The sequence below is a fragment of the Curcuma longa genome, chromosome 21 (genome assembly GCF_044706935.1).
Source record: "Curcuma longa cultivar G26 ecotype Majalengka, Jawa Barat chromosome 21, ITB_CL_G26_1.1, whole genome shotgun sequence".
NCBI lineage: Eukaryota > Viridiplantae > Streptophyta > Magnoliopsida > Zingiberales > Zingiberaceae > Curcuma > Curcuma longa.
Window position 1 is genome coordinate 1,142,866 of NC_133881.1, and position 17,789 is coordinate 1,160,654.

General features: G+C 39.3%; 3 protein-coding genes across 4 annotated transcripts; all 3 read left to right on the top strand.

Moving 5' to 3' along the window:
• The first annotated feature begins 382 nt into the window (after window positions 1-382).
• Window positions 383-4,830, top strand: LOC141814928 (uncharacterized). Of its 2 annotated transcripts, XM_074702888.1 has the most exons (8): window positions 383-962; window positions 1,283-1,374; window positions 1,483-1,630; window positions 2,388-2,519; window positions 2,638-2,781; window positions 2,896-4,062; window positions 4,261-4,382; window positions 4,450-4,830. In XM_074702888.1, the coding sequence occupies exons 1-8, from the start codon at window positions 864-866 to the stop codon at window positions 4,589-4,591; spliced, it is 2,046 nt and encodes a 681-aa protein (XP_074558989.1). In that variant the 5' UTR covers window positions 383-863; the 3' UTR covers window positions 4,592-4,830. The 2 variants fall into 2 exon arrangements, with proteins under 2 accessions (XP_074558989.1, XP_074558990.1); XM_074702889.1 differs by lacking the exon at window positions 383-962 and having other exon boundaries at window positions 1,306-1,405.
• A 968-nt stretch (window positions 4,831-5,798) lies between these two features.
• LOC141815601 (uncharacterized) lies at window positions 5,799-10,582 on the top strand. The gene is made up of 2 exons (XM_074703553.1): window positions 5,799-5,929; window positions 9,365-10,582. The coding sequence occupies exon 2, from the start codon at window positions 9,367-9,369 to the stop codon at window positions 10,315-10,317; it is 951 nt and encodes a 316-aa protein (XP_074559654.1). The 5' UTR covers window positions 5,799-5,929; window positions 9,365-9,366; the 3' UTR covers window positions 10,318-10,582.
• A 535-nt stretch (window positions 10,583-11,117) lies between these two features.
• On the top strand, window positions 11,118-17,290 carry LOC141814640 (uncharacterized). The gene is made up of 5 exons (XM_074702575.1): window positions 11,118-11,371; window positions 14,371-15,307; window positions 15,465-15,560; window positions 16,737-16,873; window positions 16,955-17,290. Exons 1-5 carry the CDS (start codon window positions 11,166-11,168, stop codon window positions 17,109-17,111), a joined length of 1,533 nt encoding a protein of 510 aa, XP_074558676.1. The 5' UTR covers window positions 11,118-11,165; the 3' UTR covers window positions 17,112-17,290.
• Window positions 17,291-17,789: the final 499 nt, after the last annotated feature.

Here is a 17,789-nt window from a genome sequence, read left to right on the forward strand (position 1 = left end):
AAATAGAACGATCTCATTATTGTAAAACTGATTATAATTAAAATAATTATTTAATTTACTAGTTTAAATTTTAAAATATGTTGAACATATTAATTTAATTAATATTTAATATATACCATGCTGTTAAAAGGAAAATAGAATAAATTATATATGTATTTATGGCAACAAACTATATTTATAGCTCCATTATTGTTGTGAAGAAATAGGATGGTGGGGTTAGGTGGAGTGGGCCCAGCCCTGTGCGGCAGCATCGAGAACGGGGAGTGCAGGGTCAACACGACCACCGTGCTTTCTCTGGACTCACGCTCCATGTCACTCCTCAGCCAGCATTAACCTGCTCGCTACGCATCCCAAGGAACCATCAGAATTTGAGAAGTTTCTGCAAGTCGCATCGGCATTCATCAGGTGCTCGATCAAGCCGCGGAGAATGTTTTCAGACGGACGGTAAATTCGGGACAAGACAAAGAAATCCTTGCTTGGCGCATTGTTTCATTTCGTGGAAGCGACAAAAAATTGAAACTTTGGACAAGGAGAGGAGACGAGCGGACGGACGAGGCTGCAGTCTGCGGATTTGTTTGTGGATCAGCACGGATGGAGGAGACGGGAAGAGATGGGAAAAGATCAGTCTGTGTTTATCTGCGAGTGTCTGGATTTGTGCGAGCGGGGGATTACACGTTAGCATGAGAAAAGGTACTTTTTTGGAGGTGTTTTGGTTCTGGGACCAGTTTCTTGCTCCTCCTCCTCCTGGCATCGAACCCTCCGGTATGGGGAGTGCGATGATGCCGATTGGAAGGTAGTGGAAAGGAGCGAGCTTTTTTCTTCGTCTCTGCGATCTCTTGTTCGGTAGTTTGGCGGAAAGTGGAATGAGGCGGGTGACGAGGACGAGCTCGCCGGAGGTAGTGAAGGTGAGCGAAGAATCGCCGGAGTCCAGCTTCCGGGAGCTCGACGATGTGTTCTTGCAGGTACTCGATCGAACTTTGCTTCTTGTTTTCTTTATTCTATTTTAAAAAAAAAAAAAAACCTCGTTTCACCGTGAGAAAGTGATCTTTCTTATTTTATTCAGAGAGGATATGAACTAGATTTGTGATCTCAGGAGTATCGGCCAGGGTTTTCTTAATAGTGAATTTTTATCCTTTTCATCTGAAGTCGACATGCTTTATCGTGATATTGGTTTTTCCATCAACTCTTACTCAGATTCTCTGTCGTGGTTGCTGTCATAGTGAAACTTATGTCTTTCTCTATAAGCAAATGATCTGCTCAAATTCTGTTTTCCCCCATGTAGACTCAAACAAGAATATGGCTCGGAGAAGTTCTTCAATTTAGAATCGATGAGGAGATGCCTATTGCTGATTTGCTTGCCGATGGGGAGTTGCTGTATGTTTAGCCTATCTTCTTCATGTTAATTGTATGTGTAATTTGTCTATATTCTTTTTCCCTTCCCTTTCATGCCTTAATCTATGTGTTTGCTTCATTGAAATACAGCTTCCAAGTGTCCAAAGTTGTTTGGAAGAGGCTCTTGAAGAATCATGTTGAGCTAAGAAACTCGAAATTATTTATATATGAACACACATCATTTGCTAGGAGGAATAGCCGATATATGCCATATCCGAAAGTCGATTCGTTTTTGAAGGTGCTTCACATTACATTCAGTGGTGCTCTGATTGATTCTCTTTTATAGACGTGCCTATTATTTTCTCATACCAAATGCAATCCTGAAGAATACTTATATCTGATTTCAACTGAGTAATGTTGATTTAACACTTAATACACATTCATTTATGGAAAGAAGGGATTGATATAATTATCAGTTGTGAAAGATATAAATTCCACATGTTCATATGATATCTGCAAGTTGTTGAAACAAGAATTCACAACCTTTTCTTTACAAGTTGGATTTTCATGTAGTTGCATGTTTTGTTTATCATATTCGTAACCATTGGATATCTCCTTGTGAGCCTACTCAACATCTTGTTTCTACACAGTTTGTGCAACTATGTTAATGACAAGTGATGAATTTCTTGAGTTTATCTGGTAAGCCATGATTCACCTCTCGCCTATGCCAATTATCTTTTTGGCTTTTTCCCCACATATAGAAGACTCTTAGGACTGTGTAATTATGCTTCTTTGTGCCATCCATGGGAAACCATTGCTTCTATTCACTTTTCTTTTACATATCATATTTGGTCATGCGTCAATCTCTTACATATGTATTTTCACCCACGGAGACTCCATCCGTTCAAATGGGAAGCATTCATGCTAATGTCTGAAATACAATCATCGATCTTTTCCAGTTAGCCATTTTCTTTTGAAGGAGCTGACTAGAATTAAACTTGCTTGCAGTTTCATAAGTTTTGGGAATCCTAATGTAGTAAATCATTTTGTGACAGATCTGCCAAATCCTTGGGTTAACTGGAATTGATTTGTTCTCACCATCTGATGTTGTTGAGAAAAGGGACTTTCGCAGAGTGAGTATGTGTGTTCGTTCTTTCTCAAAGAAAGCCCGATCGAAAGGTTTAAGCGTAAGTATTTCAGTAACAGTTATTCAGTAGCTTATGCCATTTAGCATGACTATCTCGCAATCAGAAAAAGATCAAACAGAGATTCCTCAGTAATATTTTTTCCCCATGATTTCTATAGGTTCCAGATTTCGACATAGTCACATACACAATAGCCATGCCAACTGATCTAGTTGGTGGTATCTGCAGAAGTTTGGAGCAGTCAAGATGCAGCTCATCCAGCTCCGGTAGCTACAGCATGGACTTTAGAAGGTTACACAGAAAGGCAAGCTCCTAGAGACATCGCTATTGGAATAAACAGTATCTTCGTCATGTTCTTCTTTACTAAATATAAAATCTGAGAGAAGATTGCTGATATAATTGCATTTACTTTTCGCAGAAAGGTTTTGAGTGTGGTTATGAATCTGATGAAGCAGAAAGCAGTTATAATGAATTAGAATTTGAAAGTCCCTCCTCGCATGCTTCATTTCCTGCTGCATGCATGCTCAATCTAGACCCAGAAGATTATCCTCAAAGAAGGTCAGTTGAGGAAGAGTTATTTAAACTGCATGGCTACTTTGAACTGGAAGATCAAACACACAATGAAGATAGTCACAAGAACAATCAACACGAGAAAAACATATTACTTGAATCCACTGATTCCACGTTTGGAGGCGTTATACAAAGTGATAACAGGGACATACAGAATTCTGTTATCAACTGTTGCAAGAGTAGTTTCTTATCTCATGAAAATTCTCCACAGGAAGTACAGGCTCGATTGGAAGATCGATATCAAACTTTTAATGTTTCTATCCCCAAAACTTGCTTAACAGAACTGACAACCTTCAATTCTCTTATAGATACTGTTCCTGCAGATGGACATATTAAGGAGACATTTGCAGGTATGGCTGTTGAAAAACTGAGCAGCATAATTGAGAAACATGATGATATGGCATATGAAAGGTGGTTTCAACACGAAGACCACCAGAATGGCATTCCTATTTGTATTCTTCAATTCGAAGTTGATTCAAAGACCAGCTGTTGCAGTTCTGCTGATGGATGCACATCACCAGAAGGTTCTGTTGTGGATGAGAGTATTCCAAGTACTTTGTGTGAAACCTCCTATCAAACAAGGAGTGATGTTGCAGGGAGAAATTGTGTTAGCACCCACGATCATTACCGTGGAAATGTGCACGGCAGTTTAGAAACCGGAGACAGTGAAGGGATTAGCGACTCTAAAGTTGTCTGTGATCATTGCTCAAGAGATCTAGTTAGCATGGAATTTATGGGCATCTATCATGCTAATGAAGTGGCATCAGACTGGAGCTACATCTCTGGAAGTCATCCTGCTTCTGAACCTGCTGATCATATCAATAATTTCCTTGGCAATGACTGTTTCTGCGACTGGACAAACTTATCATGCTCGGAAACTAGAATTCTGCCCGAACTGAAAGGTGATATGTCCGCTGAGGAAAACTTGGAGATTGAAGATGGAGTTCATTTCATTAACGATGTTGGCACGATAACGAACCACCCGGATCCAGATGATACAAAAGAAAGAGAAAAGGTGAGCATGTGGGTTTTATCCAAACCATTTTGTTGCTTAGTTCAGCTTGCGTTAGTGGATGCTAAACCATAAAATCTACAAGTGTGTCCCTTCTCTAACATTGCGAACTCTGAATTAGTAGTCACCCAACCAAACTTTTTCTGTTTGTAGAAGCACTCAACACTGCTTAACAAAACCATTGTTTTCTACTCTAAATAGATCATGGAAGGACACAACAAGACAAGTGAGGCTAAGGCGGAGAACACACCGAAAATGGTACTGAAATCCCTCGCGGGTAGTGTTACATTGATTGGTGCACTGCTTGTCTTTCTTCATCTGAGGTATGATAAAGTTTTCGTTTACGACTTTGTCATGGCATTTTCTGTACATTATCTTGTGTTGGTGCAGGAGAAAGAGGGATAGAGAGAGAAGTAGCCACACTGTCTTGCCTCTACCTGCTCAAGAACCATATCAGGAAGAATACACAAACAAGAAAGTGGAGATTAACAACTATGACAAAAGATACCCTGGGGAGAGACTTAAGCTTTAAGAGCAGAATAAAATCGATCACTGTTTTTTTCTTCGACATCTTACACTTACATGCAAATTACATTGAGAAAGTACTAAATGTAGAAGCTTAGAAGAGAATGCCATGCAGCAAATGATCTATCAAAGCCTACAATCTTGCTGTGGAAAGCTGTTGCTCTATTGTCCCTAAAATCTCTGAATACATCTGATGTTTAAGATAGACAATTTGAATAAATTATGACATCTGATGATCCTTTTGAAGCTGATGTTACATGATCCTTGCTCTTTGAAGTCTTTACGAGGTTTTACAAGCAACTTTCAAATTCCTTTCTCTGACTAGTTTGATCCTTCAAAAGACTGTCTTCCCTTTTAAAAGTGTCATTGTATACTGCAAGGAACACTATTCTCACAGTATTCGGGACTATAAAGCTAAATAAATGTTTAAGCAATTGATCGGAAAGAATATATCAACCTGATTTTAGAGAAAATGTTAGTTTAATATTAAGTTGTACCATTTCAATCGTGCATTTGTTCCTTTCCCTTAATCATAGATTTCATACGGAAATTTTTTATCGATGACTAAGATAAATTAGAAAGCACATATAAATTTTAACGGATGGTTCAACATCATAAATTTTTCAAACTCCTCAAATGTAATATACTCTAGATAAAATTTAAATGCTTATTATTAAGAAATCCCACCCACTTCTTATCATTATATCATAGTCTCAGCTTCATTAACCTTTTCCCGATCATCATCATCTTATCGTGTGCAAATTTTTATTTTTTATTTTTTATTTGGAAAATGTGTTATTTTGTTTTATTTTTTTCTCAAGAACATTTTGATGGCCGAGGTGGACCGGACATTTCAAACCCGGATCCCACTTAAGAGAGGAATATGCTCGTCCATGGGTCACATGAGACGGGCCCCACAAAGTGAGCTGTGCCACGTGGCGCGTCACGTGACAGATACGCGATGTCCCCGAAGCCTCTCTGGCTACTTGCGAACGTGACGACGTGCACGTAGTGCCTGGGACAGAACGACACTGTTTCCGTTCGGGACCCACAACGCTGCACGATTTCTATTGGCTTACGAAGGTTGGTATTCCGATAGGGTAAATTGCCGAGGTGCCTATACGTATTCTCGTGATTAGCGTGCCAAGCAAGCGAGGGGCTGACGCTTTTTTGGGTCCAAACGCGATGCCATAAGACGTGGGCACCACCAAACCAAAGGATCCCTCCGGGACTCGATCTCGAGCGAAAGCACCGCCGGTTCTCCTCGCCGTGGACCTCGCGCTCCCTCCCTCCCTCTTCGTCTCCGCAGCCTCGCTTTTCGCTTCTCCTGCCGCCTGCATTCCAGGTACGGTCGTTCTAGTTCCTCGCCCTTCTATCCTGATCTCGCCTGCCTTTTCGCGTTCCGCGGCGAGGATTTCTAGGGCTTCGGGCTTAGTCCATGCGTAGCCCTCGCACGGGCTCAGAAATGGTATCCTTTTGGAGCAATTGCGCGAAGTTATCTTCTCTATTAGTCTTTTAGGAGAGGAAAGATTCCGGCTTTTTGCAGTTGTTTGTGGCTTAAAATCGAACGTTACGTGCTCCTGTTTCTTCCGATCTTGCTTTTTCTTTTTTGATCAAACAAGCTTGGGAATCTGGAAATTCATTTATTTCCTTGGTGGACTTGGAAGCCATGTTCTTTTGTTGATAGAGTATATTTATCTTCATAGTCTACTGGTCAACTGTATAAAATAGTCAAGGATATTTAGTAGAATACCGTAAGAAATGTAGTTCAGTTTCCTGTTTCTTCAAGCAATGGAGTTGTGGTTTAAATTCCATTGTTATCACGGGGTCGAATTAGATTTATATTCATGCTGGTCATATCGTGTTGGGCACTCCATCTGTCTAAAGTTCACGTCTTTCTTACTTTCCAGATTAATTTGTGGGTCCTACATATTCTCCTCATGATCTTATTGAATGTCTCACAGAGAACTCTGAATTCTGCAGGCGTTCTCTTTTGCATTCCTTGTAAATTAGTATGTGAATTCTCTGATGCTCGGTGCTGAATGCCGTTGTGTGGTAGACTACTTTGTCTACATGACAACGAGTTTTTTTTATTATTATTCACCTGGCAGTAATCTTTTTTGCATGAGTAACCATTTTATTGTAATCTTGCTCGTGGCCTTACCATCATTTATATCTGGACCTTCCCATCTAGGTGCTTTATTACATAATAATGCAACTGTCTCTGGTCAGGTTCAAATATATTATGATCATGTGTTTTTATTTGGGAATTAAAAATGACATGCAAGGACCTAATCTTTTTTTAATCAAATTCTCTGTTGTCCACATGACTATTCCTGAAAATTTTCAATCCACCAACTACTTTTTTAAACCCTTCTGCTTCTGCAAGAAAACTGTATAAACATAACTGGCTATGTCATCCATTATAATTGCTGTTTTAGCAGTAGAATTACTGAGATTCCATGTAGAGTTGATGGTTAATAATATCAGTACTTGGATCTGATTTGTCAAGTAGGCCAGACCTGTAATTTTAGGTACTATTATTGAAATAAGTTACTTTAAAGGTTTCCTAATTGAACAATTAATCTTGTCAGGGCTATTTTAAAAAACTGCTGAATGATTTTGTTTTGGCAATTGGGAAGTATCTTCATCCATTTTCTTAGCTTTACATGTATATATAAGATTTGTCATGAACATAGGGACTTCTAAAAGATGTTTAATTCTGTTATAAGATAAATAATGAACATTGTTCCATTATGACATGTATTATAGGTGCATTTTTCCATTTTGGAACTCCAATTACTTGTTGCATATAACAATTCTAATATTGCTGTGAGCTCTGTGATTGATTTCATTACAGTTTCAGATATGAATATCTCTCTGCATGTGATAATATCTGAAGACTTGTAATAGTTTGTGGTTTTTGAATATTTCATACCTTCAAATGTTATCTCAGATAATTGCATTCAGGTTATTCAGAAAATCAAGCATTAAAAAATTGCACATTTCCACATGATTCATTGACTTCTAACCATAGTTATCAGAATTAGATCATAAATCAAACCGAAGAAACTTTGGATCACTGGTTAATTGGTTGAACTAGTGGGTAAATTGGTCAAATTATATATCGAACCAAAAATTGACTTGGTCAAGTTAACTGGCAAAAGGAAACAAAGAAATTAAAAACTAATTAAATATACATACACTTAATTTTTAGAATTTAAAATAAATATTAATATAAAAATTTTAAGCACCTAGGAAAAGTTGTAACTTTTAAATTATACATCTTTACAACTTTTATTAAGATATAATCATCACACTACAAGTTATAAAGAAATGTATTAGGTTTTTGCTCACATAACAGATGGAGGAATGATCAACTGTTGGATATGATTAAACGAGATGATTAGGCGACCACTTTCTGTGCTTTTGCATCTGTGTCAGATGGAAGGTTGTGCAATCTGTGCAAGAAGATAAGATGATTTTTTGACGTTCACGTCTGGCTTCAAAAACTATGCTTCTAACTCAATATTCCATGAGTATGCAACACTGAAGACAATCACTCTAGGATTTAATAGATAGACTTTGAATGTTAAAACACATCTTTAAATTAAAACACAAGTAAAAAAAATCTTGAAGCATTATACATGAATTTATACTGTTTCATCAAAAGTACATTGGCTTCTTTGTTGGGAAGTTGTATACACATTGATATGCTTCCCTTATATTTTATTCATCATTTTTTAGTATCAGTTAGTTGAAATATATGGTTCCTGAATTTCTTTATGGCTCTATTTACCATTTTATTTATCATGTTTTTATGATATTTTTGCACAAACTTCTGAAAGAGTTGTAGTTTGTGTCTCATGTTTATGAGTTTTTCATTTTTAAGGTTGATTACGTTTCAATCTAGTGATCACGTTAGAGAGTTTACACTTTATCTTTATTGAAAACATATTCAATTTTTCTAAATGAGTGCAATGCTTCCTCACCGGTTCATCTGGAAGTCCAATAAGTTTCATAACAAAAAAGAACTTTACATCTCAGATAAGTCTACTATAAGAGAAAATTTGAAGTACTGCCACCGTCACCATCATCATCATCATAGTTATCACTGTAGCAAGGACAACATCAACCCATATTAGTCTTAACTATTTGGGATTACTTGGGATCAGCTAGATGCATACTATTCTCTAGTGAACTCAACGGAAGGAAGCACTGCTAGTATTTTTTTAAGTCAATCACATTAGCAATAGTTTTTTGTCCTCTATTTCTTGCATCTTTAACTTCCCCAACTGTAGAATTTATTGATTGTATCTACTTCTGTTAGTTTTATACTCTAATGGAGCTGATGTTTTAAGAGTATATATATGTGTGTGTGTGTGTTTGTGTATGTATAGTATAGATATATTTTCTACCTATCCCACACAATCATCTTAGTATTCAGTCTCCAAGTGTTAGGTTGACACATGATAATTGAAATAGCCAAAATGGAATTTTGATGGACTCCAATACTCACTTTTTCCCCCTATTGTTGTGAATGGATCTGGTATATCTGGCCAGAAATGCCAATGAGATGATTGTTGTATTTCAAATTTGATGCCAACTATATCAACATGAAACTGTGTTTGTTTCAAGTATTTGAGTTTAGATGCATACAATATATTCCCCATTGAACTCTGAGTACTATGCATTTAATATTTACATTACAAATTTACTCTTTTCCAGTACAAAGGTTTTGTAGATTGACATTTTTTTTTACAAAATATCATTTTCTAAGAAATGGCAAGAAGAATCAGAAGCAACCACAGAAACATTTCTGGGAAGTTTAGGTCAGCTCCATATCCGTCGCCTTCCTTTCACCGAGTTATACCAAAGAAAGGGGAATTGAAAACCACCTCTACTTCAGAAAAAAAGGATTGGAAGGGTGCTACCTGCCCAGTTTGCATGGAGTATCCACACAATGCTGTTCTCCTTCTCTGTTCATCTCATGACAAGGGCTGTCGCCCCTACATGTGTGCGACCAGCCACCGCTACTCCAACTGTCTCGAGCAGTTCAAGAAGGCACATGCTAAAACTACTGCTATGAATGCAAACTGGAGCTGGAAGAAATCTGAGGTGACTGAGCTAGGATGCCCCCTTTGTCGTGGACAGGTGAAGGGATGGACAGTGGTGGAACCTGCACGTGAATATCTCAACCAGAAGAGAAGAAGCTGCACTCAGGATGAGTGCACCTTCAACGGAAATTACAAGGAGCTCCGAAAGCATGTGCGCTCTTCACACCCTCGTGCAAAGCCCCAAGCTGTTGATCCAGTCCATGAACAGAAATGGAGAAATATGGAGAACCAAAGGGAGCGGGCAGACGTGATCAGTACAATAAGGTCTTCAATGCCTAGATCAGTAATATTGGGGGACTATGTGATAGAAATGGGTGATTCCGACTCAGATTCTGGCTTTTCTGATTTTAGCGACGAATTCTTTAGCACTGCAAATGGGAGGGCAAGCAATGCTCGGAGTATCTTTGGTGTCTTTCTTCGAGAGGCTGCCCGTCGTCGGAGACACAGGGAAGACACTAATGCCCGTGTTCCTAGCATTGTTAATCATGCTTCTGATGGTGTCGGTGAGGACATCGAAGTTGAAGGGAGTTCGTTACGTGCAGTTCAGTCGGAACAGCAGCATCACCGACATCGCCGCCGCCGCAGGGGCCAAAGGGGATCAGCACACGCCACTTGATTGTTGTGAGATAAGTAGGATCACATTTACTGATTGACTGTTCGCAAACGTTGGTTATGCTCGAACTATTCTTTTGAACTATTGCTGACAAAAATGCCTGTCAGATATTGAAACATCAACGTTCCTTCTGTCTATGCCGCTGTGTATATATGCATGTGCACTCTAATTTCTCTGAAGCAAACTTGTTATCTGGTGAATGAATGTAGATGAACATGACAGCTTCTGTTTGGTTTTCTCTGGGTTTGAAGAAATATTTATTGGACAATCAACAAACATCAATAAATGATGTTTAGGAAGGGTTCCATTTTTATCATTTCTGTCTAGAGTGGAGATTGTTTGATATTCATTTAAGTAACTTGCGATGAAGAACAGACTCTTTGGTGGGAACAACCGTTCGTTGGGCTTTCTCTTTCTCCTGAAAATAACTGATGATCTACTTCGATGTTGGAATCGCTATGATTAAATGTAATGCAAAATTGCAAAAAAAAACAAGAACATAAATTAAAATAATAATTATACGGTTCTATATTATTATAAATTATTGGTAAACGCCATGCATTTACTTCTCGCTTCAAGATTCGTGCTACGTTCATCGTGAAGCGTAGGAGAAGCCACGTGTGATTTTGTGACGGAAGTTGTCGGCAGCGGTGGGTGTGAGTAATATTCATTTGATCTATAATGGCACCTATTTAATCGTACCCACTGGCACCCTGTTCTCCAGTCGGTTTTCAAATGGGACCCGTTTTACACTGCATCTCACATATCTTCGCGTTTCGGGTTCTCTGGGGTTCGTTCTGGCGCGATTTTTTCCTCGCTTTCCCGGGTGCGCTCTCTCTCTCTCTCTCTCCATGGATCTCGCCGCTGCCATCGCCGTGCTCCTCTTCGCAGCGGCGGCGGTTCCCAGAACGTCGGGGTCCATCCACACTTACGAGTTGGAGCCATTCAAGGAGGTGGGCAACGCAGTCCTGCTTTCCGGCGGAAGTGAGGGAATTGCCGCGTCCCACATCGATGCTCGGGGTCCCTCCCGGATCGGTGACGGTCGGGCTTACATCAGGTAAGCCCTTTTCCTCTTTCTCGGTGTTGAATTGCATGGAGGGATTCGTCTACATCCACAAGTTAGATCTTTTACGTGTTTTCCCTGGAATTTCTGATTGGATCTACATCTAATTTGTTTAGCTCCTACCTGTGTTTCGATCTTTTGTTGATATTACATTTGCATTAAGCTCGAGTACTGCTAAAAGAGGCCATTTGTGCACCAAGTATGAATTCGTAGCGTAGAATTGGAAACAACGTGGATCTTATGCGATTTCTTCGGATGGTAGGCTTCGTTGATTTTTGGATCGAAAAGGGTAGCTGGGTTGCAAAATTTGAGCTTGACTAGATTTTACTTATGGTGCTGCCATGTTCAATTAGTAGTGAGGCGAAGATCTTAGTGAATCATGACAGCAAGGGCATTATAGTTCTTACAGTGGTTCATTGCTTATGAATAATTCTCAATAGATTATCCTCTATCAATGCGAAGTTTTGATCCTAGGCAGCTCCACCATTAGAGTTGTGCCTACGACACGGGGCCTTGGAGTTAAATGTCTCTACTCTGGATGATGATACGTGAGTTTCTTGGTTCGGTCTAAACCAGTGTACTTCAGTGACTTAATGGAACGTCAGGTTTGGATGATTTGAGCCTACTTGTCTTCCAAAAAGGTTGAATCCATGCAGCTGTCGGATCCCAGAAGTTGCTAACTTGCAAGGTCGGAGCCGAGAAGGGTCCCAGTGAGGATGCTCTGACGTTTAAGTCTAGGAGAGAAGCAATAGCCCCAAGAACTCGGAAGAAAAGGTTAATATGAGAATATGGATCACTGGACTATCATAGAGGCTAGAGGACTGATCACATATCATGCTTTGATCCGGTTTGAGATCAAGAGATGAGATGTCTCAGCAAAGTAACCACGACCGAGCCGATTGGATACTAATTGGGTTGATCATTTTGAGGTCAGCTTCGGTTGGTTGGGCATCTATCAGGTTGGTAGGTTGGGCATCTACCTGGTCGGGAGGTCGGGAGGTCGGGAGGTCGGGAGGTCGGGCGTCACTAGGTCGGGAGGTCGGATTTCCTTCGGGTCGAGCTTCCTTAAAGTACTAAGTACCACACATATCTTTTCTGAAGAGGATTGGAAAGATTCAAGAGAGAAGTTAGAGGGAGCCAAGACAAACCTTAGCAAGGCCCCTCCTACATTCAAGTCAGACTTCAAAGAAAATGATAAAAGAAAATAATAAGTGAACGAACGGTAAATGATGTAAAAAGTATGAATTATCTACCTTGATGTTGTTACTTGTTACTCTTAAATACAGAGTGAAAGGAAGGTCCTAGTTCTCAAATGACACATCTCTTCCCTCTCTGCCGAGAAACACATCTCTCGAGGATCGATGCTTCATTAATTATCGTATTAAATCAAAGTTCCAAATTGAGGCAGACCAAACTTGGATACAACCTGAACGGACTCAACTCGAGCTCTTCTGGTACTGTCCAACTTAACCCGAGCTTCAACTCGATTTGATTTGACTCGAACTTGACTTGACTTTTGACTTGGACTGTGTCACGTGGCCCTTACCGTCTCCGCCACATCATACTTGATAGGACGTTGGGCATGCTGATCCATGTTGGTGGATGTGAATGAGATTTACCCTCCGATCCCATCAGCATAGCATTAAATGTGAGGTATTTGACTGCATTAAATGGTCAACCTAGTGTATATAATGCGTCATGCGTTTTTGGATTCTACCTATGAGCTATCGTCGTTTATAAGGCCACTGACAATTTTATTATCTTCCTTGTGCCGGTCAGAGAGGGTGGCCTTCTCGATCTGCCTTTCAAGAGATTTTCATGGCCGTTAGGGCCTTGTGGGAGGTTGGTTGCAAACCGTTAAGAGGACCTCTGAGTTCAGAGTTATGGGCTCGCGGAGCTTGCTCCTCTTGTCAGCCGAGAAGCTCATGATTTAGAAAGCTACTTGTCGGTCATAGTGGACATGTTTTGTGTACAACCAAGTTGAGAGCTGGAGTTAGACTTGGGTTGGTCCATGACAACCAAGGATCCATCTTGGTCCAACCCTATCTCATACCAACGGTCAAGATGCAACTTGGGCAAAAAGAAATATAATGCAATTGACACTTTTGATTCTGAAATTTGAAGGGTATTTGGAGTTATGAATAATTACTTTCTTAAGTTTGTTGTGGGATAGAAAAAACAACAACAAAAAAATATAAGCATTTAGAATATGGCCAAAGTTAGCCAGGAAAAAATTCAGTTTAACATAAACACTATGAATCTACTTGCCAGAAAGGATAGGTCTCTGAAATGTGCTCGTATGTTGTGTTAAAAAGATTTCCGGTTATGCTTTGATAATAGGATTTGCCTCTTTAGAACATCAATCTGGTTCTTGTGCTCCTGATAAGTGTACTGTTTACTTAGTAACTGAAATCATCAAGACTTCAAGTACCATCACCATAGTAATTGAATCTAACTCATACTAGAATATGTTAGATGATGATACAGGTGTTGATGTCTATGACATTTACCATTTGTAAGAATGATCAGATTAAGCTTTAGTCCCCTTGAACTCCAAAAATGTCAGATGACAGGAAGATATGTAACTGTTTCTGTCAATGTTCAAAGTTACAATTAAGAGATAAGCTGGTGACTTGGTACTTAGTGTAACTGATAGACTTGGATGGAGATCACAAAGATGACAGAATAAGAATAAGTTGTGATAATCATTCAATTACTGACAGTAGTTATGGAGGTGAAAATTCATTTTTTGACCATGGTAACTCTAAATGTGCAACTAAAGGTTCATGTGGTTATGCTTCCTTGAACTATAAATCCTATCTATGTGCTGATTGAACTGATGTTTAATTTGCTTAAGAAACTAGTACACTATTTTTTTATTTTCTGTTTAAATAGATATTTCTAAGGCTTAACACTTATTGCTTATGCTTCTCGTTGGACTGCTAGATTTAATTAGAAACTAGTACATCCATTTAATTGATTTATTGTTGCAGGTTCAGCAGCATCACATTCTGGAGGAGTAAGGAGTCAGCTAAGCAGCATCCAAACACAGAAGACAGTACAGGATTAATCCAGGCAATTATATTTGAGGCAGCTGACCGTGACAATATTGGTGGATCTGCATATGGTGGGCAGAGGGCTATATGTTGCACTCCTGATCTTGCTAAGCTTGAGGGGTGTAAGCAAGGAGAGGTCATCAGAAGACCATCTTCAGTGGACCCAAACTGGCCGGTTATACTTAGTACACACTTCAATGCAGATCTTTTATCGGCAAAGCTGTCTCCTGTTCTGGTTAACATAACGAAGACTGGAATGTATAACTTGTTCTTCATCTCTTGTGATCCTAAACTAAAAGGACTCACAATGAGTGGGAAGACAATCTGGAAAAATCCTGATGGTTACTTGCCTGGAAGGATGGCACCATTGATGGATTTTTACTTGTTCATTTCTCTGGCATATTTAGCTCTCAGTTTCATTTGGTTTTCTCAATATGTTCGGTTCTGGAAGGATATTTTGCCTCTCCAGAATTGTATTTCATTAGTTATTGCTCTTGGGTTGTTTGAAATGACTCTTTGGTACTTTGAGTACTTAAGTTTTAATGAGACTGGCATAAGGCCTGTAGGAATAACAACTTGGGTTGTCACTGTTGGAGCTGTTAGAAAAAGTGTGTCACGTCTTCTTATTCTTACGGTTTCTATGGGATATGGTGTTGTGCGACCTACGCTAGGAGGTCTAACCACAAAGGTGCTTCTTCTCGGAGTAACATACTTTTTGGCATCAGAATTACTCAGTATCTCAGAAAATGTTGGGACAATAAATGACATCTCAGGGAAAGCCAGACTATTTCTTGTCCTTCCGGATGCATTTTTGGATGCTTTCTTGATTATTTGGATCTTTACTTCTCTTTCACGAACCTTAGAAAAGCTACAGGTACATCATGGAAAATCTATTTGTAGTGATGCCATAACTGAACTGCACTATATTAGATATGCTTTTGTTTCTCTAGTTCATGTTCATCACTTCAAGTATGTTGGTATTGGGTACTGCAGTTTAGTTGCTAAACCTGTTTCACTTTGTATCTGTGCAGACTCGAAAGAGTACTGTGAAGCTGGACATATACAGGAAGTTTACAAATGCATTGGCTGTTGTTGTGATTGCTTCAGTTGCATGGATTGGGTATGAGGTAACTAACTACTCGATGCTAACTTTTGTAGATAATGATACACCCAAAATTATCACTAATTACTTTGCAAATCAGTTTCACTTGAGTGGATTAACCACTGGAGAAGAGTGTAAATCCAACCCTGTTTTTTGCCTAAACAAATGATATCACAGACAGCTAGTCCATGGACATTACATTGCAATGTTATAGAGATTATTAAATGAAAACAAACAAGGGCAATGCTCTACAGATCTAACACATTTAGACTCTTTCATATTGCTCATTCATACCTGGAGAAAAAACTAACAGTTGCAGAATCCAGAATTCTATAAAAACCACCCTAGTGAATCCCAACCATATTCTGAGAATCCCTAAAATACACTTGGTATTTTCATTCAATACTATAACAGAAATTGAAACATTGAATCTAGAGAATACTAATTCGTGCTGGTGTGCTTGCATAATTTTGGCTATCAAACTGAGCTCAAAGAAAGGTACGGGAAGCAAATCCCTTTGCAAGAGTTAGTAAACTGAATTATTGTGCTTCTATTCAAATTCCCAATGCCAAATATGGTGCATGATACGCATAAGGTTTCCCCCAATGTTGTGTTCAATGCTTCATGCTGGTATGTTTGTCATGTTTGAGCCTGAAAGAAAGAGGAAAGGATAAACGGTTGATTGACATCAAGTAAAACAAAATGTTTTTCCCTTTGAAGATCTTCCTCTTTCCATCTCCTTATTAGTATTGTTTTGCAAGAAACTTGAATTTTGATGTTGATGACGATGATTATTCTGATGAGCTGGTGATTGTGGAGCTCATGTTTCATTGAATTTATCTGGTTTATTATAGACTCCATCAAATTTTAAGGCTCCATAACATGTGGATTTTCTGTAAAACTGAGATGTCATTTATCATTGACTTGCTGGCTAATTGGCTATTAACATAGCGTTTGTGATTTAACCTATTAGAAAGACTTTCATGATATGATCTTCCTAAAGCTCAATGATGGGACAGTGCCCACCAGCCTATCCCTATAGTTGGGGTCTCACCCTTTCTGATTGTAGAAATTAATCCTTGCATGGAAAAGCATCATATCTTCAGTAATTGAACACGTAGCTTGACATCAATGGCAGCCATGTCAGTGTAGACTGAGAGACGTCGAGTAGAAACTTGTGCTAAATCAGGCTCTCCTACAGGTTTACTTCAAAGCAACAGACCCATTCAGTGAAAGGTGGCAGAGTGCATGGATCATCACTGCTTTCTGGGACGTTCAATCTTTCATGCTACTCTCTGTTATGTGCTATTTATGGGCACCATCTCAGAGCTCTCAAAGGTAGGACTGGACAGACTGCTGTTAGTTATTTCTTCAGTTCAAGCTGTGTAGCAAGTTCTACTCTTCTAACTTCTTCTACAGGTATGCTTATTCTGATGAAGTTGGCGACGACGATGAAGAAGCACAGTCACTTACAAAAGCTACTTCCGATGGCAACATTGGATTGGTGAGGATCGATGACAAGGAAAGGAATAGGGATCACGATGACGACGATGCTGCAGAGGACAAGCAAGAGTAGTTTCCTTCTCCAAATTTGTACATCCACGTTGGTAGATTGTCCACGGAGCCAAGAACTCTCTCTCTCTCGTAGAAGCTTAATTCTTATTTTCACTTGCTCAACAGAATACTTTCTATTTGTCAGTTTTGTCTTTGTATCGAAATTTTATTCTTTGCCTTGTAATTTATTTTCTTTTTAAAATGTGTATTTTTTTTATAAAAAATTTATGTCTGTGATAGAATTTGACAACTCTATGGTATTTTGGATTTGTAACGTAAACGCCAGTTGTTTTATCGTCTGTCGCAGTTAAAAAACATGGCCGGTGGTTTCGGCGGCGGTGAAGGCTGTGGCGACCCGGCCACCGGCCAAAACGGATGGGTTGGACAATGGCGGAGGAGCAAGCGGCGGAGTGTTTTGTTAGATCTAATGGAATCTACAATGACTTTGATTATATTCTAACAATCTACCTCTCTAGAAGCTCTCAATGGATCCGTCCCCTTAACGGTTTCAACGGATTCTTGAGCTCCCACCACATGGATCCGCTCTGATATCACTGTTAGATCCGATAGAATTCATATATATCTATATAACGATACGATATTGTCCACTTTGAACCCATATTCTCATACCAATGTGAGCCCACACTCTACAAAGGATTTCAATGTGAGACTTTGATTGTATTCCAACAATCTATTCCTC